We start from the raw sequence: 24,458 nt of genomic DNA, 5'->3' as shown, positions 1-24,458 counted from the left end.
CCAATATCCTTTATGTCACTGTTAGTGTACCCCGTTATCCGTTTATCCGTATGAAGAACATTACCTTCCTCGCTTTAACCGCCCACTTGTGAGCCTGTACAAGCTCCCCCCCACCGGACTCCACGTAGTCAGTGGCAGCGGTCACGTGGTGCTCGATGCGATCTATCAGTTCACCCTGCTCGCTCTAAGGTACGATCCGCTGGGAGGGAACGGGACGAAACTATCGCGGCATTGGTTCACGTTTTTTTATTGTTACCCATTAATGTGAGACAGATATATACATAAGTCAGTGACGTCGACAGAACACAGATTATATGTACCATGTGTCAGTGACGTCGACAGGGCATAGATTATTTATACCATGTGTCAGTGACATTGACAGCGCACAGATTATATACATTTTTAAGTGACTCTGACAGTACAACAGAATATATATTTTTTGTTACGACAGTCTTATTATATAGTGAATACATATCATATAAAGAGTATTAGTAAATAAAACCCATACACAAGAGGCAAATACGCACAACCGAAAATGTTAGTCGAATTAGTAAAGATAAAATGAGATTATTTAGAGAAGCCCGTTTATAGTATAAAGTCCGTGTAACAAGAACAGTTAGTACACAACAGAGAAAGCCAATTTGATGCAGTGTAACAAAAATATAAATAAAAATAATAAAAGAAATAAATAATAACAAAAATATGGTGTGAACCAATCACCGGACTTGGACGCAAACAAATGCAAAGGTGGACGAACCGTTCATAACGAAAACATAGGACGAAGGAAGTGGACGTTTAGGAGATGAATGGGAAAGGGAGGGACAAACAGAACAAAAAACGCATTAGCAACGAATGAACCGACATGTCATGAATGGACTCACCCGTCGGGCTTTGCTCTGATATTTAAGGGCCTTCTTTGTATCTTGGGTGGCAGTTTGGACATAGTCCACAGCGTGCTCTACATGATACTCAATGCGGTCGATCATCTCACCCTGTAGTAGGGAGCTTCGTTTAGACAATTACGTACTAGCTCTACCTCTTTACTTATAATATTATTTCATACCAAAATAACTACACCCTGTATTTGAGTTCTTTAAGTAGGTCAGGCCTTTTTATTGTGTTATAAATAAAACTTTATTACTTTAATATGTAATACTCACCTTGATGACTCAAAGCATATTTGTTGCTAAACTGAATAATAAAACGTTTAAAAAAAAAAAAAGTTAAATCTTTCAGACTACCTTCATTTTACCGATTTTAATAAAATTCTGTTCATTGAAGAAATCCTGCAAAGGCATTACAATGATGGCTTATTGGTGGGATTCCTATGGAGATATCGGACAATTTGCCTGAGGATATGACAGGATCCAGCCATTATGTGTCATGGGATGACATAACAGAGCAGGGGTCAAAAGGGTAATATGAATTAAGTATTCGACCTGACTCTCAACGAGCATTGCCATGTCCATGAACATGTCGTGAAGCTCGCGGATGGAGGTCTCCAGCTTGATGATATCAGCGTGTCGGGCTTCTATATCGGCCAGGGTCTGCTTGGCTTGCTGAGTCTCCATTATAATCTGCAATGCACAGACCATTATCATTATATAGATTTTACTTGTTAAGGATTATGCTGTCTGTTGGGATTTGATTGATTCGTTAGTTTTTTACTTTCTTGTATATTAATAATAGTCAATATAATTAAATTAGCTTAAAAATTAGACATACATTTCGACGGAGATCTCATGCATATGTTATTGGATTTGCGAAATATTAATTAATGACAATTTAATATGGCTTCCAAATAAGTATAAAGAATATTACACGTGTTCAGCTCAGTGAGAGGTTTTATTAATTTTCTCAAAACATACAATGCATGCTTCCTATTTATTTCCTTTTTTATATACTTCATAAAGATTCCGATACAGGAATATCATAATAAACTATCAGTCGGTTTTAACATAGAGATAATAATTATATTAAAATTACTTAGAACATTTAGTTCAACGGTTGAACTAACACAGAACAAAGAACAAGTTTCTATTGTGTGTCATAAACTAGTTTGCATAAAAGAATTTCAGATTATATATACGTACATAAGGAATGTACATGAATATTATCGCGCGAGTTACTTTAGCGATTATAATGTTTAAATCTGTCCCAATACGAATAACTTTATTAAGGACTACACTCGTTATAAATAAAACGTTTTATTACGGTGGAGATTTAATTGAAAGCACAATTACATTTCCAATTATCCGTCTTTTTTTTCACAAATTATTTGTAAGAATCTAAAAAATACGTCAAATATTAACCAGCTGACGTGTTATTTGAGTTAAAATAATAAAATTAATTTCTTTAACATAACCTTAAACGATGACTAATATAATCGCTTGCTATGGAGGGTAAAACAGAAAAACCCCGACTCGTGACTCATACATTGGTTTGTACAATATTCAAAGTGGGAGGGAATTAATGTCTACTATTAGAAACCTGTACATACAAGTGTATAGAAAACATATTAAAAAAAAAACCTATTATATACAAAGTAATTCTTAAGGTGAAAGCAAATTACATTTACAGAGATTGATAAAACATTATGAAAAATATATCCCGACTGATCGATGGATTTGTACGTCATATAAAACGTGTATAGAGCAATACATGTACAGAACCATAATAGTTCAACAAACATATAATAACGTTATGAATTACCTGTACGAAATAAATATTGGTGAGCAATAAAAAAAAAATCTTACATCCGGTAAGTAATACATGGGATATTAATTACGCTGTATTAAATATAAAAATTATACATAATAAATATTATGAAACGTATATAATATATTGTGAATAATTACCACCTAAATGAACAGGTGTAAAGGGTAAGCCAGATTTATTTACATTGAGACCAGATTTATGTACTAACAATGAATTACGTTTCTGTATTCATGATCGGGTTCAAAATAATTTAACATAAATGAATATGAAATAAAAATAATATTACTTTTATTTACTGAGCTTTTTTAACAACATACTCCCTACGTTAAGGTTACTTTGCAGCAACTGTGTTCACGGGACTACGAGATGTCGTGATCACGGTTGCTGCAAAGTAACCGAAACGAACGAAATAATTACAAACGAAAAATACTAGTTTCATTTCAATGGATACTCGCGAAAATCTTAGATCTCATTAATGAATATGCTTGGTAAGCTATTGTCTGAATAGGTAGTATCTCAAATCTGGTTAAGTCCAACTCACCCCTTGGGTGAATACCGCTGGATTGTCCTGCTCCAGCATAGCCTCCAGCTCGTCGTCGGTCGTGGCCCGTCCCGTGATCTCCAGCTGTCTGAGTATTCTGTTTTTGCACCTGTCCCTGTAGTCGGTCTGGGTACGGTTGTACTCCGTCATCACCTCCACGAACTTGCGAGACAGTGTCGAGTGCTGGGTCTTTCTTATCCTGAGATCGGCGGACGATTTGTTGGAATGCTCCTCTTGTTCGATGTTTTGTTCTATATCTATAAATAAAATACACAACTTAATCCTAAACCTAAACCATTTCTCAGCAGTTAATATTTAATGTGTTTCTTCGAACAGAAGGCTTGAACTCGTGCAGTTTAGTTTTGTTTGGACGGTCAAGTTTAATATGAATCGTATTAATTAGTAAATTTATTACTACGGTATCAAACATCGCGTTACATCGTGTATGATTTACATTCGTCCTATATTCAGTCTGGGTTCAGTCCGAGCTACCTGGCCTTTGCTTCAGAGGGACACAAATTTGATTTAGCCGGTGATATTTGCATAGGTAACATACAACCCGGAACGGTTGTTCCCATTTGAGCAATTGTAAGGTTAATATTTTATTGCTTTCGTGCGAACTGTGATACAGTATAGTTATAAGTACGTTGTTATGAAATGTCACAAAAAATTCTGTCCACTTCAAGAGCTATAACGTTTAGATTTCTACTTAATATGCTAAATCTTTCATAATATTGATATTATAAAATAATACTTACGTTTTAATTTCCCTCTAACTTTATTGGCAGTCTTCTTAATATCGGCCATGAGATCTTCAAGTTCGTGCTTTGTCTCTGAAATAAAAAAATAAAAAAAAAACTTTGTATTACTAAACCTTTCATACATAATCCAAAAAGAAAGTTTCTTTATGTGTCTATAAAAGTTTGAAATCCGCGGATTCATAGCTAACGTTAAATAAAAAGTTATCAAAGCCGATGTTGATACTTACAAACTTTTGTACAAAATTAAAACTGATTTAATTATGGGGAACTTCACATTTATTATTAATATATTAAAGTAAAAATTTGTAACGATTTTTTTTGTAATACGATCCTTAAAAGACATACGACAACATATTAATATAAAAAATATATACTCGTAGGTATACGAATATTAGTGTAAGCGTAATTTTCAAATACATCCACATTTGGTTGCATACAAATTCGATTGTTTTAAACATAGTGTTTATAAATAACTTATATGCCCTGTAGTATGCGTACCGAACACAAATTTACTATTTTATTGAACGACACAAAAAAATATCTTAATATTATGAAAAAACTGTAGTATTTAAAGTATAATTTAATACTAATTTAAAGTGAAAACAATAGAGAGTTATATTATACAATGATCATCTTAATTTTAGGCTTCGATGCCCTCCAAAAAGTTTTAGAGGGAAAGCGTTTAAATAAATAAATAAGTATACCGAAATCAATACGTTCGTTGTAATTGAGTTTAATACATATAAGTATTTGTTTTAAATGTACTCAAAATAATAAAGAAAAGTCATAATAACTTAGAATCGAATTTCCTAATTGCCTGTCCTATGCAATGCTCGGATTTTTTTATATTTCTATGGCTGAATCATCGAGCGTAATTGGTATTTGAGAAATCATTATGAGTTGGTACGGTCGCTGCACGTAAGCGTTTTATTTGAACCCAAACACTAAACGATTTCAGATTTTAAATAAAATATTAACAAAACAAATAAATACAATACTAACAAATTTATATATTATATGTGAAACGAATCGAGAATTAATTCAGTTTAATTAAAAAATAGGGTGAAAGATCAAGTGCGACTGGATGAACAAATAAAATAGTCACAGACTGCACTTATACTAGTATTATAGGCTAACATAATTCATCACGCTAATAAGGTCGACCATCGTGACCTGGTCTTTCCATCGCCCAAACTAATTACAGACCGTTCTTCAGTTTCTATAACATTAATTATTTTCTTGAATACCACAAGTGGGCGTGTCATTGAAAGAATTGAGCCATTATGAATTACAGCAGATTCAGTTAAAGAACACCTTGATAAAATAATCTATAAAAAGAACTGAAATATGTAATTAGGCGAAAATGTAACAAACTTGCAATAAGTACCGCCGGTGTCTTGCGCTAGTCTGATTTATGTGTGTAGATAGGAAAGAACGAGTATTTATTTGATATATTCATAATCCATTTAACGAACAGTATAGGCTGAAAATATATAAAAGCGATAAATAAACTTTTATAATATTTTCAATTCAGTAAGGAGGTACTATGTATATATGTCGGAATGGATATTATTCTTGGTATTTAAAACAGCCACGTCTCCAGGCAAGCTTTACTCGTTTATATGAACCTGAGATTTCACGGCTAATAGGTATATAAAAAGATAAAACTTGCTTAGAAAGAGCAGTCATCGTGGTTAGTATCAAACATTTCCCTGCGATATCGATTATGAACAGAATATATCGCAAATTAACGTTAAAATAACAGTCTACAGATTACAGAGCAAACCGTTCGTAGAACATATTTGATGATGAAAATTAGTCCACGAACGGCGGTCACGGAACCGAGAAGCTAAACGAAGGTACCATCAAACTATAAAATTATTGAAAGTAAATGATTAGCGAAGAAAACTTTGGAAAGGAATTCGCAGAAAGCGAATGCATGAAGGATGTTTATGTCTATTATATTTACGTATATCTTGTCATTTTTTGCTTTCTCATGTTAATGAATAGTACCTATCACATTGGCACATTGTAACCGAATCTAAAATCCTATGCGTTTATTCCACGGCACACTCATTAAAACTAAGTATGTGCTATCATGACCTGCAGCATCTCCTAATCATATCATAATTCACTCTAGTGTCACTGGCCGTACGTCATTAGTTGAGCGTTAATTAATTAAGTGAAGCTCAGGCCTCATCAAGGGGATTAAATCTATGTTATAAAAGCAAAGTCTTAATTCCATTGTATCTATAATGATGGGTGGTTGCATAAATCTCGTTTCATTACGAATAAAAATCCATACATTATTTATATTTGTATTAAGAACTATACAATAAATACTATACAATAAATACAATCTATATAAAATTATTTTGTATGTGTTATGGGTACAAACTTATATCAAGTCGTTATCAGAAACTTGATCAATTATTTGTATCCTTATAGCTGGTTGAAGTTTGATCAGAAATAATCGTGGTTCTAACAAAGTCAGATCAACGTTGTGAAGGCTTCCGAGTAATATAATTAGCTGTGAGTAAACTTCTGTCATTCGTTAGTCTGAGACTTTAGGAATTACGTAACCTCTGTACAGAAACTGAATAGCTAACGTTTGTACGACTATTGCTATCTTTACATTTGGTTTGATCTAATTCGGTTTCTCAAATTCCAGCTTTGACTGTAATTTATTTATACATAAATTACAGTCAAAATAACGTAGAAAATGCATTGCGTATTCCTTCGTAATCATATTAAAGTTTCCGATTGAAAATTTCGGAATATTTTTGTTTATCTTAGACATTTAAACGAACAATCGAGATTTTAATTACAAATTTTAACATTGTTCATCCTTAATAAGCGCCATTAGCAAGCTAAATTATTACGCTACGTGGCATTAAATTTTCAAACAATATTTACACGGTTGTTCAAACCGAGTAAAATATGTCCAAGTAAAAAAATCTCGGATAATAAATTTGGTTACACAGACAATAAGAAAACGTTAAATAAAAATAGTAATACAATAAAATTTTGTTACTTTTCATTACTAAAAACTTTTATTATTTTATAATTATACCATTTAACTGTTAATAGTAATAATTTGAGAAACATTTCAAACGTAATGTTATTCATCAATTTCTTAAAAAAAATGTATAATAAACAAAATGACCAGAGTAATCAATCCTAGTATAAAAAAGTTAATGAAAAATTTTTTAAAGTTTCAATTACAATATCAGAAATATAATAATTTTTAGTAGCATTGCGATTATAAAAAAACTCTTCTTAATTAAATCTAATCGCAACAAACCTACCTCCCTCATAAATCGTCATTAAAATTTAATGAAAATCCAAATTAAGTCAAGGAAATTACAAACATTAATTTTATACACGTTTTTAATTTATGGTTTTAAAAAATCTTTTTGATGTGTAGAACTGAGCTTGAGATGAGGTATAGATTGATAAAATATAATTAATAAGAATAAAGATTCATAAATTTTCTTGTAATATAAATTAGAATATTTTTTCTATAATACAAAAATCTGAATTACTAACGCTAAATAAACATAGATAGCTACAGTGACAGCTAACACAAGTAAATTATAACGTCCGTGCAAACTCAAACCGAATTACGTCCATAAATAAATTATACGCCCAGTGATTAGGACTGCGTCCGAATTCTGTAGCATTCAAGTAATTAATTATTTACAGATGTGTATTCTGCTCGTAGCCGAAATATTTTAGAACACAGTTAACACGGTGGTTATATTAGTTTAGTTTTTATATATACTTAGATATATAAAGATATCACATGCTCCTTATAATAGTTTTGGACAATGTACGTAATCTTCTAAGCTTGGCTTTCATAGAATCAGCTCTTTTAGACGAGCTGTTAGCTCTATATATCGTTTATGTTTTTTTTTTCTCTTACAGTCTCAAGATTTTATTAAGTGTCCGGCTAAATTTATATTTTTAATTATAATCTTTATACTTTAAACGTGCTTTTTTATGTAAAAGGGATTTTTCTGATCTATTATAACAAAATCATTACTTTGTTATGTATGATAAATAGAAGGAAACAAAAATAGTAATGAATTTAATTTAAACTAAAATTTAAGTTGAAAATAGTTCAAGCAGAAATCGACTTGTACAAAAAAAAAAAAAAAACTAAACGAGAGAGCTATTTTATTCGAGTCTGAACTGAATCAGTAGCGAGATATAAAAAACAAGCGTCTCTTAATATTTTCAGTACATTATTTAGCTCAGTTGTATTACACAGATGCATAAGTACAGTGTTTTCCCTGCAATTTAGGTCATACACGTCACGCTAGAGCCCTCCTCGGATAATTATGCTATGCGACCGGAGCTCTGGAACGAGATTTTAATGTTATGACTAAACATGCTGTCATTTACGATACAAAATTATTATTACGTCAATTTTCTGCTACCATTACAGCCTATTAATGAAGACCTCCTTGGGTACAAAGTGAACTATATCCCCGAATAGCGAATATAGGTGAGTGGTTGCTGCCAAGGTCGACTTCCATCGAGTGTTACATTATGTTAAAGTAAAACGAAAAAAATCGATATCACAAATGCCTTTGTGTGCCTCAAAGTATTTTTAACCCGTGAAAGTATTAATTGCTTTATTTTGTTAAAACTAACGGAATGCCCGGCGAAGTGATTAAATGCCTGGCTAGTTGGCGACCGGGGACGGTATGAAACGCGGGGTTGTTAAAAATTCAATTAACAGAAGCATCTTTTTTCGTTGTTGGTTTTGTGAGGGGTTGAGTGTTTCAATTAATAATTGTATAGATTTATTCAATATTGTCCACGTTTACCGCGTTGTCGAACGGGAATTATAATAGCCAAAAATAATGTTATATTTGTATTGAATACAAAGTAGGTAAACGAACACATACATCGGGGGTACAGAATTTTTGGATCTAACGAACCTTCAAGATACGTGATGCCTCTCAATAATTTACAAAATAAATAATGTTCTCATCCCACCGACCACGAAATGAGTTGCTACATGGAACCTGCGCGTGGTACATCACATCTATAACCTCATTTCATACATATAAATATCCCGTCCAATATTGGGAAACATTTTTTATGTGATGTATATTTAATGAGCTTGGTGAATACTATGTTCGAGAAAATAATTGGATCAATGTTGACAATTCCGATATGTATTTATGTCTAATAATATTTGATTTCGATCACACGCTGAATAAATTTATATATATATAAATATATAATAGAATCGAATCACGAACCATCAACAGATAATTTATTGAAAGATATTTAAAGAATTTTTTTTTTTTATAAATTGAAATAACAAGTTAGGCAAAGTGACTGCAAAAATAGTTGTGATAGTAAAATGTTATATTTCTTATTGCAAACTATTTATAACTGTTATATAAAATAAATATGAAATATTCAACTTTGTATTGTAATAAAGAATAACGTCGACGTCGCATGGCTTCATTTTTTTCTTCCATTTTCAAATTATAAGTTATGAGCTGTTCTAACCAATGAGGTTATAAATCTTCTAGCTAAACCGAACCCTCGTCTTCCGTGTTCATAAATAGATCTAATTATAAAACTTGTTACGTACTATACATTTACCATGAACTAGTTTTCGTCCGCAACTTCGTCCTATGCACATCGAAATTCTCAAATGATATGTTGTACAGAATTCTGGGATAAATATCCTATGTCTTAATCTGATATGTAAGTTACGAAACTGTAAAGCTGCATCGTAATTTCTGAAGTAGATTTTGCGTGAAATAGCAACAAACATCGATACATCCTTAAAAGCTTTCGCATTTAGAATACTGGTCGGATATTATTAAAGATATTATTCACAAAGGTGTTATTTAAACTGATTAAAATCGTCCGAATATAAATGGTATCGATTAAATTTAAATCGAGATATTGTATCCTTATCGTAGACTATGTGTAATTGAATTATATCTAAGCATGTGGATTCGTTGGGGGACCGGCGTGGTCCCGAGGCCGGAATTACCCTATATCCTCCCCGCCAGCGCTACTTAATCAATTTAAGATACGTATCGGACATTTGTAATATACTCGTACATTACAGATCGCATTACATAAACTCATTTATATAACTTTATCGACCCAAAAATTTGCTTATTTATATGTATAAACATACAAAGGAATTAGTTCAAGCCATACATTTTTTACCAGCCCTACGATTAATGAGTAAGCACTATCGAACTAAACGCTCATCCCACGCCGCCTGCAACATAATCCAATGACGTTGGCAGACAAGTATTGAAACAATATTTATTTTTAGATACTATCCCCTCATCCACCCACGTGTTAACCTTTGCTGCGATTTTTGCCATTTATAGCAGACATTTAAAGGTTCTATGATTTGCCGACACTGTTGATTTAATTTTAAACAGATTTAATTTGATTCCTCGCCCACGCATGTCAAACATAATATCGAACAAACAGATATTTCCTAACAGAACAAACGTCACTTATGTTTCTACGAATTACCTTAATTTCATCAAATGTCAAAAGTGAGAGAGTTAGGTTATCTGTCCTAGGTCATTGACTGATAGGACGTCAAATATTTATCAGGGTCTTATCACTTACTTTCATCTGATTGCGGCGCTGATAAAATGGCACTATGCTTCTTCTTCACCTCTTCGACGTTCGCCTGTATCTTGTCTATCATTTCTCGTATCTCTTCCACCTGGGAAAATACATAAAAATAAGGAATAGGCATTCGTTTTATTTGAAAAATCACTTTATATAAATAAATTAAAGTAGAATTTTCAATGTATAACATTAAGCACACAAAAGCTTTTGGATTCTACCTACTGCTTAGCAAAATACTTTATTAAGTCGAATTTCATAATATCACGAAATATTATAAAAGAAAAGGAGAGCATAATGGACATATAGTATGTAGAAACTTCAGTATGAAAAGCACAAAAGACAAAGACCAAAGAAATGTGAAATTACTGATTGATTACAGTACAGTTACAGACAATTATATGTCTCCGGGACTTCGGCGGAAAACAAGTGCCAACTATTTAACCTTTGGATTCTTTATTTTTTCAAAGAATAAGATAATCTGATTCAGATGCGTCGGAGCAATCACTTTATATTTATACTTTAAGTAGGAAATTAATTGAATGTTTTTCATTATTATAATGGCATTCGGTAAAAATTAAATAAATAACTCTGAAGAGGATTAATATTGTTGATAGTAGAAAATGATGTTATCGTTTTTAAAAGCTTATACATGTTAGAGATATTCTGTATATCAGAATATTCAGAACAGTTGACGTAGAATTATCAATAAATATATACGCTTTGATTATGAAGTCTTTTCTTATATATGAGTATTAAGAACCCTGTTGGTTGGCGTTAAGAGGTTTTAATTTAGTATAAATATTTCACAACATCGTTCCTTTTTCTATGAAAATATCGTAAGTCGAGACTTGAGAAATACTTTCACGTTAACTTAATTGAATGCAAAAAAAGAAAAATATTTTTTATAACCCACTAAGTAAAACCTTAAAAATTAATTAACGAACTCGTGTTACAGAAATGATTTATACACAGAAAACTTCTGTTAAACTTGAAGAAGCCACTTAAAATTTAATTGCTATGAAAACTGTGTGTTCTGAAATTATAATTATCCGCTTTATAGTGGGACTGTTCGCAGACGTAACATTGTTTTTGTGTTCCTAAAATAGCAACATCAAAAACTATAACTCGCCTTCATTCGTCAAAATCCAATAATTATTACCTAATATCAGCATACATTTTTTACTAACCTAAATACTAGTATAGGAATTTATGATGGAATAGCATGCGATTAGCACGGAGACCGCTTGACTTGTGGTTATAGTCAAGACCTGATAACGAATTGTTTAGGACCATCCGCATTAATTCGGTCAGAGGAAGCGCTGGCAAGCATCCAACCGCTGAACAAACTCGAGCTATTATGCATTGTGCTTAAGTTTAAAAGCACCCCGAAGATTTGGAAGTCATAATAAAAATTTTCTTCGCGAATTCAAAGCTTCAACTACCTAAACCAATATTTTCTTAGTAGGACATCGGTATATGAACAATTTTAGATAACGCAATCTCTTTTTATTTTTGCCTTATGCGATCGACTTAATCTCACTACACTTTATACCATTAAATATTTTTAATCCAATAAAGAGCTGTTACCTTGAAATTTTCTTTTGGATAGTTACAAAATTTAGTCGATAGAAATTTTTATGCTTAACCAAAATATATATTATAATAAATATTTTTTTGTATATGAATTAAATAAATCTGTGAAACGAATATTACAGCTGTTACATTGTTACTTTGACCTCAACTTGTAACTGCGAGACACAATTAATCTGATTACCGAGATAAGTTATCTCCGCGTTCGCATTCAATAAACGAAGTACGATCTGAAATGCTTTATTAGTTATTTGTGAGCCTTTTTTATATATATATTTTTTTATAATAAACTCTTTATAACATATAAAACATATGTAGATTTTCACGCGTTTCAGTTGAATAAATAATATGCATTTTCTACATAAGCTACACTATTGTGAACCTTACAGACTTACATGTCATTTCATTATAGACGTGGTTCAATTGTGAACGTATGCATATGGAAATTTTATTTGAATGTAAATATAACTTGTGCTAATAACAGTCTAGAGCTGGACGGTAGGCATAGCAAACATTTCAACGCTCAATATCGGATGGAACGTCATTGTTCCGTTACGTTAGTGGGCGTCTGGGCGGCGTCGTCGGGCACTCGACGGCGTCCCATTGTCGTGTCGTCGTCGTATCGTGACCCGGCAGAAAGTTAATACGGTCACAGAACGTCACTGTTGGCATCACACTCACGTACATATAACATGCAAATGAATTTCACGATATGATGAATGCGACGAGTTACAGGCCGCTGTGACGTCACTGACACTGACTCCATATGTTTTATTAAATTTATTACCCAACATTAATATTTCATCCATTTTAATATTATGTTAAATTTCTATAAAATAAAATTTAACGACGATATAGCTCGATAATGTAAGTCTTGCTTATACATGTTGATGAATAATTCTTTAGTAGGTGGCTAAGCCATTAGCCAGGTGAATAGAAAAAAAAACCTACTTATTTCTCTTTCTTCAATATTGTACATGAAGTTTGAAATAATTTAATAACTATATAAAAATGTTTTCAAATAGACTTGATTGTGTCACAGCACAATAAAACTAGCAAAGGGACTTACGTACAATTTTACGCTAAACTTATTAATCAACAATGATGAAAGTTAGCTTCGAAAAGGCTTATGTGATAAACCTTGTATTGCAGGGGTCCGTTAACAACAATTTTATAAATTTGGTATATATAATATAACATACGTTCAATAGATCAATCACAGACAAATATATAACCAGAATCTATTGACCCATCTCTCATTCCCGATACATCCGTTACCCGTTATTCCAATTACCAGACGACCCCTGAATCCGACGAGATTTATTAAGGTAACCCTATGACATCGAGAGACTTCCAAAAGGAAAAAACCAAAGTCCATAGACCTCTGCAAGTAGCAGGTACGTAATATAACGATATTTTATCGTACTTATACTTGTACAATACCATACGATTAAATCAGCAAGCGATCACGTCACAACTATGTTGAAGCGATAACGTTGGCGTTTCCTAACAATATTGTGACATGTAAATCGTTTATGTTATTAACAAACATAATCAGTTTAATGTATAACTATAGATGCACTGGTGTTCATTAACACTGACTCTGGACCGAGTAAACAAAGCTGTGTAACAGGGAACAACAAGCTGAAAGTTCCACAATTGTTGAAGATATATATATACATATATACGTATACTATTTTTTGCCCGCGACTTCGTCCGTGAACATCAGAGTTGCTTTCAGAAATGTACAGTGTGTTAAAACATTACGTTTAGTAACCTACATTGCAGCCTTTTCATTTTATTTAACCTAGATACCGACTGTATGGCCATCTGCTGGGTTGATTTGCGATACTAAACCATCTGGGGAACCACCCAAATGCGTACAAATCGGTCCAGACATTCGGTGATATACACACGTACCGACAGTAGAATTATATAAATATATTGTATGGATTAAGTTTTATTTCCTCTTAACCCTCGTCGTTACGAATTTCCAGTTTGTTCTCATTGCGTCACTTAGAACGTTTCATTCATATACTGCTTGTTGGAGCTGTATATTTTGTTCAAAATTTCTCTACTTCACAGCGCTCTTTATGTTAGAGTTTTCTATAATAAAATTTATTCAGGACAGCCTCTCGACTTGTCATATTTTTTATTTGTACAGATAAATAAAAATGATATCATTCGTGCGATGTAAAATAACAATCGTGAAAACGAATGTTCTTGTTTTACATTCCCATTGACGTGATTTGAATATAAAATGTACTAAACATTTCGTCGAATAATAATTGGGCCGATAAAATTCAATAAGCTAACTTTTTTAAGAACAGCACATTTTTTTTTAAATTACAATGAGGTTGTGTTTGAGAAACAATAGACCTGTCCGTAAAACATGTGCCGGAGTAAGTTCGAACGAGCTCTGAAGTCTCTACAGCGGCGGCTAAAATAAATTGTGATACAAATGTTCCACGTGGAAGTTAGTTCTGAACAATAGTCTGCATAGTTATTGTTTCTATAACCGGTACATGCCAGTCGGAATTGCACCTGATCCAGTTCGTGATATATTAAAAATTTCAACGGGAACTTCCTAACAGCAGACATCTTCACTGTTATATCGTATACACGTTATAAATTATCAGTCAGCGTACAAGATTTGAGGAAACAATGGCGGCGATAAAATTAATTCCAGACAGATAAACGCTATTATCGAGTATATAATATAAAGCATTTAGAATATCATCGATAAATTAATGCGACCTAAGACGGCTCGGTCGATTAAATTAGACTCCAGAGACACTCAACTCGTCAAGTCAGGAGTACGTTTTAAAACTTTTTATGCTGGAGTGTAAATTTTAAAGCGCAGACACTATTTCTGTGCTAAATGGAAAATCGTGCGACGAGAGGCTTTTAAGACATCTGCATAGATATTTAAGTTTGAAAGCATCATTGTGTTTTTCTTAATAAAGATAAAATCGATATATAAAAACTCACATACTTTATTAAACATCACATTTGTATGTAATTTCGTAGCATATAAATACAAAGTGATTCAAGACTGATGATATACTCTAGACGATTTAATTTTATTGTGATAAAAAATAAGATTCATGTAATATATCATAAATAACATTAACATGCATTTTAACATATGAAATATTGATAGTTATGTATCTATATTTATATACATATAAATATTAATGACGTGTTTTCCAAGGCTTTTATATGATTTATAATAAGACACATAAAAGGGATTATGTTAAAGATAATTTTCATATAATTATTATATAATATTTATTAAATAATAACCTTGAAATTATATCCTCTTTTACGCCTGACTGATTATGAATAGTGCAGAGTAAATTCTTATTTTTCTATTCAATACATAATCTGAACTGATTTGGGTCACCAACTCCGTAGTGCCCACTGAACTATCTATTATGGCCATGAAAGCACTACAATGTACTTTACTATTAACTTCGTCTTAACTCTTAAGTAACTTTATATTACTTTTGAGGAAAAATGTTAAGACTTTAGAATGAAAATCCTAAACTGAGGACAGAAAAGCTTTTGTATATTGACTCGCAAACAATAGAGTCGAGATAATCTATTGACATAGGAGTTTTTAAGAGATGCTTTTTATTTTACAAAACAGAACAAAAGTTAATTAAATTTGTCTTTATATTATGATGACGTTGTAGTAATTCCAATATACTTATGTGGAATTTTGTAAAATACTCAGATTACCTGTCATATAATATATAATTAAATAAATTTCATAAAAGTACCTCGGCTATAGGAGTTGAGAATGAGATCTAAGACTTTTTCATTTAAATGAAACTAATATTTTACGGATATACTACGCGTGCTTTATTTTTGATTAAAACTACATACTTCCGACGTTTCGGTTAATTTCAGCAACCGTGATCACGGGCAGACGAGATGTCATCGTCATCATCTCATCAAAAATAAAGCCCGCGTAGTATATCCGAAAAATATTAGTTTCATTTAAACAGTATTGAGAACTTTAAAATATTCTAATATAAAAAATATTCAAGCTCAACACTTGAGTGCTAAACTAATATCTCACCTCACTGAAGAATTCATCCATGAAACCTCCTTCGACGGGGACATTAACGTCATCGGGGCCGACGTCATCATCGTCACTTTGCGCCTGAAAATAAATGCAATTATATAAAAAAAATACAAAAAATATAATAAGTTAGACGTCATTGTATACGGAAATGCTAATAATAAAACCAACAACATTTCCATGCTCATACGTAGACAGTTGACATCAGAAAGCTCACGTAAAGTAGAATTGAATCCACTTAGCCGAGGCGAGCTAGCCATTATTCAATTTACAAGAGTAGTCCGCGTTCCCCACAAAGACCCGCTCCAACATATATAAAACGAAAGGGAAACTCAAAAGACATGGATATTTATAAATTTAAATGGCAATTTATTTTTGCTGTTAACATAAAATTTTTATACTTTAAACAAAAAAACTTGTGTAAAATATAATATTTTATTAAATTTATTGAAATATAAATGTTAAAAGAACGAACCGTCCATCATACACACTTTTACAAACGTGAGGGAATTAATAATAAAACAACGTAGTTCTGCTACGAGGGTTATCACGTAGATACAAAGAAGTAAGTGTTTGACGGAGAGTAACATTGTACAAGGAATGGGAGATTCATAAAAAATTTAAAAAATAGAAAGAAGTCTTCGTAAAATAAGTTAATAAATGAAACCCAAAAAAAAATAATTAAAAAGTATGTACTTTTAAACTAATTATATATACCTACAATGTACAGACAACCTTCGCTCTGTCACGCTGTATGTAGGTCAAGGCTTGTCTGGGCGATAATACATGGAACAATTATTTGAACCCCGGGGGATCGTTGCTACACAGCAACTTAATTTAGCTAACTCATAATTTCTAAGATGTCACACATAAAACCAACTTATCAGAATACATATATTCAATTAGGCATATATTTATCTTTTACATTAAAATGCTTCTAAAAGGAAAGCTTCACATTTTTTTCGCCTCCATACTTCTATGGAAAATCCTTAGAGATTTATAAATAGTGTGGAAAAAGTAGAATAACTTGTTAACACGTCAGCAGAGCGAATAAATGGCCTTAGAAGGATAACTCGATCACAGACACGTGGTGCCCAGTGACCTACGTTATATTAAAAATATCAGGATACCATTTACTACATACTCTGAACGATATTATACGAAACGCCCAACTAATGCTAAAAATTGTGTTCGTATTGAATATTACAATAAAAAATATTTTTCATATAAAAAAAAAACATCCAACACGTCCTTAATTGGTTTACACATATGACACTTTCGTAGCCGACTTACGGAGAAATAATATTTTGCTAAATTAAATTTATATCAATGCGTGTATTGCTGACAAAAAAATAATAATATCGTATCCTTCATTTCCAATCATAGCAGCTTCTGAAGTCGGACGGAGGTTATTATGAATGAACGAGGGTGCTCGCTTTGAGCCGTGATAACGATAAAAGCGTCAGATTCAATAGAAGGGGAATTCGTTTTTATATCTGTAGCTGAGATGTGAAACAAGGAGGCTAACCTGCACTGATATAACATTTTTCATAAAATTCCATTTGATTTATGAAATTTTTCATATAAATCCGTTTATGATTCTAAATAAGTATTTCATAAAGTTACCAAAGTGACACTAAGACAAACCTGCTGTAAGATGTATAATTTATAGTAATTAATAAATAGTAATGAATAGGGCTGTGCTGCTAATATTTTAAGAGGTCTGAAACGAAATCCTAATTCTGAACACGTATTTCAATCAACCAAGCCTCGCCGACGTATCGTATATAAAACTCCAGAACCAATAAAAGTATGACATCTTGAAGCTCTTAAGTATCATAACTTTTCAGACGTTTCAATTTCGCCTGCGATCCAAGGACTTGAGATTGTCAGATACCTCATTAATTGTGAGAGTCTTCCTTATTTTATACGTTTTTTTCACAATATTTTAATCTCATTAAAATCCTTATCTACCTCTATATTATTTATATATACTCGTATGTTTCTAGGTAATGCTAAAACACAAATAATTAAATTAGCTTGACAATGGGGCTGTCAAAAAAGAAAACTAAACGTAATTTATTTTAATCACGGGGGTCACAACCCTAGCACCATTGTGACATCTTTTGTACTCAGCAATGTATACAAAGACATAAAACCTTACAGCCCTTACGGCCCTTATGGATCTTATCGACCCAGTATGAAACTTATATGATGAAACACAATTTAAACACAAGCAACAAGGCATGTGCTAGTCAAAACTGCTATAACAAAATAATTTAATATGATTGTAATTGAATAAACCAATCGCCGCTAATTGCATGTGCCAGCTATGAATATTGAATCGGTTTATTTAAAATTATGCCGGATTGAACAGTCGACGTAAAACTTACGTATTTAACGTAAACGTTCATCCCAATTAATCAGCATTAACCGAGCGTTGAATTCACGTAATACTCATACGATGATTCAGAGCACACAATTTATTAAATCATTCCTATTTAATCCAATCGACGTGTAAAATGTTTATTTATCATGCATTTAATATTATTACAAAACGTATATATATATATATATATATATATATATATTGCGTATATCTTAGTTATGGTGATAATTAAGATTATGCTTCAGTATGAGTGGGTCGGAAAGAATCCTTTAATCTAAATTGACGCAAACTATTTTTTTTATTAAAGTTAAATAATCTTTTAATATTGACCGTATTACGATACTGAAGACTTAATAAACTGTTAATACTCAATAAAGAAACGAATTATGCTGTATCAGAAAATATTTCAGACTGGATAAAAATGTAAAAATTCAAGGATTAATTATCAAAAATAAATATTTTTTATTAATTTATAACGGTTTTTTTATTATTACTTTCATAATCTGTCATAATCCACTTCGTTACTTCTTATAAATAGATCTCAGTATGATAATTATTTATTTAAGATATCATCTAAGATACCATACAATTAAAAATTACATACATTAACACTAAATGTTGTCACGAAGCTATTTGACTAATAATGTTTGTGTGTTTGTTTATTACGACGGTGTTACAATGTTTCTTTGAACAACAAAAATTAATTATATAGAGTATATATAATGTTTAATGATGTGTGCATAGCATCTAATCTTGATACGTTAAAAAATATTCTTAACGTCGTCTGATCTAAAAATAATGTACTATTTACGACGGGACCTAAAGTACCGAGTCTTGTTACGACATTTCGTACTCGTAAATCATTACTTAGTAATGACTGAGACTGGAATCCAAAAGAGATCGCAAATAAAATGGAAATTTACTACTTATTTTTTTTACTTCATGTCGATAATTAAATATAGAAGCGGGCTATGTCAAGGTGACAAGGTCTGCAGCATCAGGGTTTTTTGTCTGTTCGCCTAAAATTATTACCCCAATACACTTACGTATACTCCGGGGCGAGTTATTTTAATGAAATTGCATGCGGCATTCTGGAAGCCGGGCCGCCAAGACACCGTACCCCCTTTGGGACATTATTTATTACCGTTCTTATGAACTTGAATCAATAATAATGAAATATGTTCCAGAAAGTGCTTTGTAATGTCGGAGAATTCTTACTGTTACGTCTGTAGCACAAACGAAGAAATAACTCCTCGTTTCTTAAAAGGTCCGGGATAAATCCGTTTGTTTCATCGAATTACCGTACTGTATAAATCCTCATGAAATTACTTCCACGATCGCGATAGGACTACCGAGCGTTCCAAATGAGAAACCAGAAAATATATGGGCATTTTTTTCTTACAAGTAATAAAAACATATACTTAATAAATTGAATGCTTTTCAATATCTTCAGATTTTATTAAGTTACGATGTATGAAAATAGAAAAAATTTTATGTGTGCCAAAAATACGATTTATGAAGACATATTTATTAAGGTGGATCCCTGATGATTACCAGCCCTTGCAATTCAATTACATAAGGATAATCGAATGTTAAATGTCATCAAACGTTTACTGAAAAACTATTAAGCAACGTAAGATAAACAATTATTTTCAAACCGTTTCAAATATAGCACTAAATTCAACTTAATATGTGCTACAGGTTGTGTTCCGTGGAATGTGATTATTTTTGTATATTCTATGTAAATAAGAGACCTTAATAGATATCCCTGCTTATGACAATTTCGAATTTATCTCTAGTAAATGCTATCGATTAACTTTTAACAGTTTATGATTTTAAGATCTCATATCGGAACTAATCTGTTAATCCTATTTAGAAATTCTTTCAAACTTATTTGTAACGGGAAACCGGTCTTAACATAAACTATTACTTGTTCCTTAATATAAAGATATTGAAACGTAATCGAATTTTCAGAGTATAAGAAATAAAGGTCTGCCAAAATACTGTTCAGCGATAAGATATATAAATCATATGCTGTAAAAGATAAAATATCTTAAAAATTACTACAGCAAATATACATGTTATTTTTGCTGTTTTACATTAATGAATTAAAATAATAATTAACACTTTGGTGGCTTGAAATTGGACATCATCAACAAAAACATTTCCCAATCAATAAAAGCAAGTAGAAAGCAATTGATTTTTTTGATAGCAAATATTAATAACACGTAAGATTTTAAAGACAATACTATATGTAGTGGCGTAGTTAGGTTGAAATTGTTAGAGCTTTTTAAAATAAATCCGTAGGTATGTATAAACAAATCCGTATCAATCAAAATATTTAACATTCTGTGACGCATTCTCGCTACATAAAAGCTATTCAGCATAGATCTTGAACGCCTTTATAGCCTCTAAATCAAACAAGGTAACACATGAAACATACGAGTTACGAATTTTCACGTCGAAATTTTGTTTATCTAAGCCTTACTGGATTCGTTTATTCTGAAACTGAAACATTAACTTTTAACATTCACAATCAGTTGAATGGACTTATGCTTATCTATCGTAACTTCAGACTTAGTTGTGAAAGAAAAATAAAATCAAAAACGTTAGCAATTTGTATCGAAGGCAGCGAAAACCGAGCGTTGCCGCAACTTTTACGTAATTCACTCCTCGCACCCCCCCCCCCCCACTGCTGACCCCACTCCGCCTCCCACCTTGACACTCCTGAAACGGTACGTTTAACCAGTTCGTGTTGTATTGCGATCTTTTTTGTACCACATACATACTTAGTTCGGCTTATCAATTTGCATAGCACACGGCCACTGATTATATGAACATAAAAGATAATTCGCTTGACAGGATTGGATTACGGTTTTATTTTTGAATGTCTGTTTATTAAACGAAAATAAAAAACGAAATACACAGTGTCTATCTACGTAATATGGTGGAATAAGTCTGCAAAAAAATACTCATTCCCTCTAGGCCATTGTAAGTAGGCGTTTTATAGCAGATTTTTTTTATTTGACTCTTATAAATCTCACTACATATAATCAACTCCAATAAGATCATTTTGACCTACATACAGACGAGCCAGCAGCAATTTTGCATACGTAAACCATGTCACATTTCAATATTGTTGAAATTACTTTACATCGACGATACTTTTGTAGATATTTTAAACGCAAACAAAAGTTATAACCGAGCAAAATCAATTTTAACGGGATTTTAAAAGTTTATACATAAAACTAACGTATTCCATAAATTTTATATCTTTAATAGATAATAACTAAACTGTAAAATATCTTCAGAATACAGATTTGTAAAATATTATATCACGACAAAATAGTCCGAATACTTAAAGTGTTTAAAAATTTTAAAAAGATGACTGACAATCCTAAATAATTTCAAAATTAATAATAACATGTTAATGATGATAGTATTTACTTACAATAAATATATTTACAAGCGAAGTATCCTTGGATCTTAGAATATTCCCACGTATAACTCGATGAACTCAAGCGTAAAGATAATTTTAACGATAGGCGTACGTAACCAGATAGCGTTGTTGAACAGTTTAAGTACACTATTAATTTTTAATTTAAAAGTAGATTTACAATACCAACCCTCCGTTCGTCAATATAATTGTATTTATTCTCAGTGTTCTACCTTCGTCTGAAACACTGACAATTCTATTGTTTCCATTAAAATCTGCAATGAATCTGCAACGAGAGTCTATTAAGAAAACTTTAGAACTTTCGGTTTGTAGTATGTAGTAATAAATACCAAGAGTATAGAAATGGGTAAAGCTATAGAAGTATAGAGCATCTATTAATATCAGAACGTAGGCGGAAGAAGCTGAATTATTAACGAGTTAGTTAAAACATAACATGTATTATTTCAGGAGATATATTGGATTAATTTTAAAAGGATTTTTGCTTAAAATATTTTATTAATTTGAAGAAATATTACGCTCAATGTGTAAAAACAAAACACATTGCATGAAATTTTATATGAAAATAGTAAAAAATTATTTACATACTACCACCTATTTTCGTTTAAGCAATAAAAATATATAACTATTTTCATATTCATCACGTTTCACATGTAAATTTATTTCAAAAGATCTTTTATATTTAATTTCTGTAAAAAAAAAATCAATGCTCATTAAATTTAAATCGATTTAACAGAAATAAATTGAAACTTTCACAAAGCCGGTGTGCGGTGCTATAATATGTTCTGAAATTGGAACTCGCCGGAACTTGCTATCGACTGCTGTGACATACATACTGAAACTGGCGTACGTGCAATGTGCATGCAAGACATGCGACGAACATTACATATGTCTGCATATGCATTTGAAACGCGTATGACATGAAGCTTTCGTCGGAACTGAGTTTTTCTGTGTGACGTAACATATGCAAATTTATACAGATAAAAGACACACGTCAAAATGTATTACATATTAAATCTATTCATAAATCTTATATATATAGTTTATATTTGAGACAAATCTCATTTTTAACACATATTAAGTTAAATGTAAATAAATTCATTCTAAGACAAGTGACGTAAGGACAAATCAATTGATTGCCCAAAGCAAGGTTTTACGCAACCTTTCTCGTGACCTTCCATGGACTCCAGCCAAAACTATTCCATGAATTGGACAACGCACAAATATTATATCATTACATAAAAATTATTACCATAAAAATGGATGGCTGCCCATTTTTGGAAGACCTACTTTAAAGTTTTAATGCCCATTACTAACGTTATATGTTTAATGAGATCTAAGATTTTCGCGAGTTTTATTCATTTAAATGAAACTAGTATTATTCGGATATACTACGCGGATTTTATTATTTAAAAAAACTACATAATCCCGACGTTTCGGTTACTTTGCAACCGTGATCACGGGCAGACGAGGTGATCACGGTTGCTGCAAAGTAACCGTAACGTCGGGATTATGTAGTGTTTTAAATAATAAAATCCGCGTAGTATATCCGAATAATACTAGTATCATTATATGTTTAATTTTAATAAAGTAGTTTGATAAATCATAAGCCCCATTTCTTGGTAGCACGGAAGGTTCTTGGTTAATTTTTTTCGTGAAAGCATTTTCAAATGACGTCATAACATCAACAACTTAGAGCGGATCTATGTGAACGACAAAAAGACTTCTTTTGTTATCAAATAACAAACAAAGTTTATTTTTCCTCCGTCGTTATACGATTGTGTTGGATTTGTACACATAATTAGCATTGCATGCTATATTTGTTATTAATATAAGCCATAGCGGCACGTTATAAAATAGTTTCAGGAACACTTAGATTTCAAGAGAACTCTACATCAAATCAATCACGTAATCAATTAGCTCTGGTTTGAATTACTCAGTTTCTAATACACTACAGGTTCTCAGTTCTGCAGATGAAATAGCTGAACTTGTTTTTCAAATGGCTCACGAAGGGCAACCTTGTGGAATTTTAGCATGCAAATAAGTTCCACAGAATGACGAATTTTATTAAACTTAAAACAGAGTTTTAACAAACCTTGCCATTTGTATTCATTGAAAAATTATACTAATGCGTATTATAAATGAGAAAATCTATATAGATCAGTAGAAATATTTAGAGACGGGAAACATAAGGTCATAAGTATCCCAAATATAATTAATCAAAGGCGAAGGAAGCTGTAGGTATATTTGATAAATGAAATGAAATAAATCTACGTGTG

The 24,458-nt window shown here is 31.7% G+C and overlaps 1 protein-coding gene across 5 annotated transcripts in view; it reads right to left on the bottom strand.

The window, feature by feature from the left end:
- LOC116767781 (syntaxin-1A) overlaps window positions 1–24,458 on the bottom strand; it is a 36,321-nt gene that overhangs the window by 7,377 nt on the left and 4,486 nt on the right. For 4 of the 5 annotated variants that reach the window (XM_061527216.1, XM_032658262.2, XM_032658258.2 and 1 more), the window contains exons 2-7: window positions 16,334–16,417; window positions 10,651–10,750; window positions 4,018–4,092; window positions 3,260–3,516; window positions 1,440–1,577; window positions 882–992 (exon numbers count right to left, since the gene is read on the bottom strand). In XM_061527216.1, coding sequence (XP_061383200.1) covers window positions 882–992; window positions 1,440–1,577; window positions 3,260–3,516; window positions 4,018–4,092; window positions 10,651–10,750; window positions 16,334–16,417 — 765 coding nt within the window. Of the gene's footprint in view, window positions 1–64; window positions 176–881; window positions 993–1,439; window positions 1,578–3,259; window positions 3,517–4,017; window positions 4,093–10,650; window positions 10,751–16,333; window positions 16,418–24,458 lie in introns of all 5 variants that reach the window. The other variant, XM_032658261.2, reaches the window with a different exon arrangement.

Source organism: Danaus plexippus (assembly GCF_018135715.1).
Source record: "Danaus plexippus chromosome 9 unlocalized genomic scaffold, MEX_DaPlex mxdp_24, whole genome shotgun sequence".
NCBI lineage: Eukaryota > Metazoa > Arthropoda > Insecta > Lepidoptera > Nymphalidae > Danaus > Danaus plexippus.
Note: the sequence above shows the minus strand (reverse complement) of the source record. Positions and strands in the feature narration are given on the sequence as shown.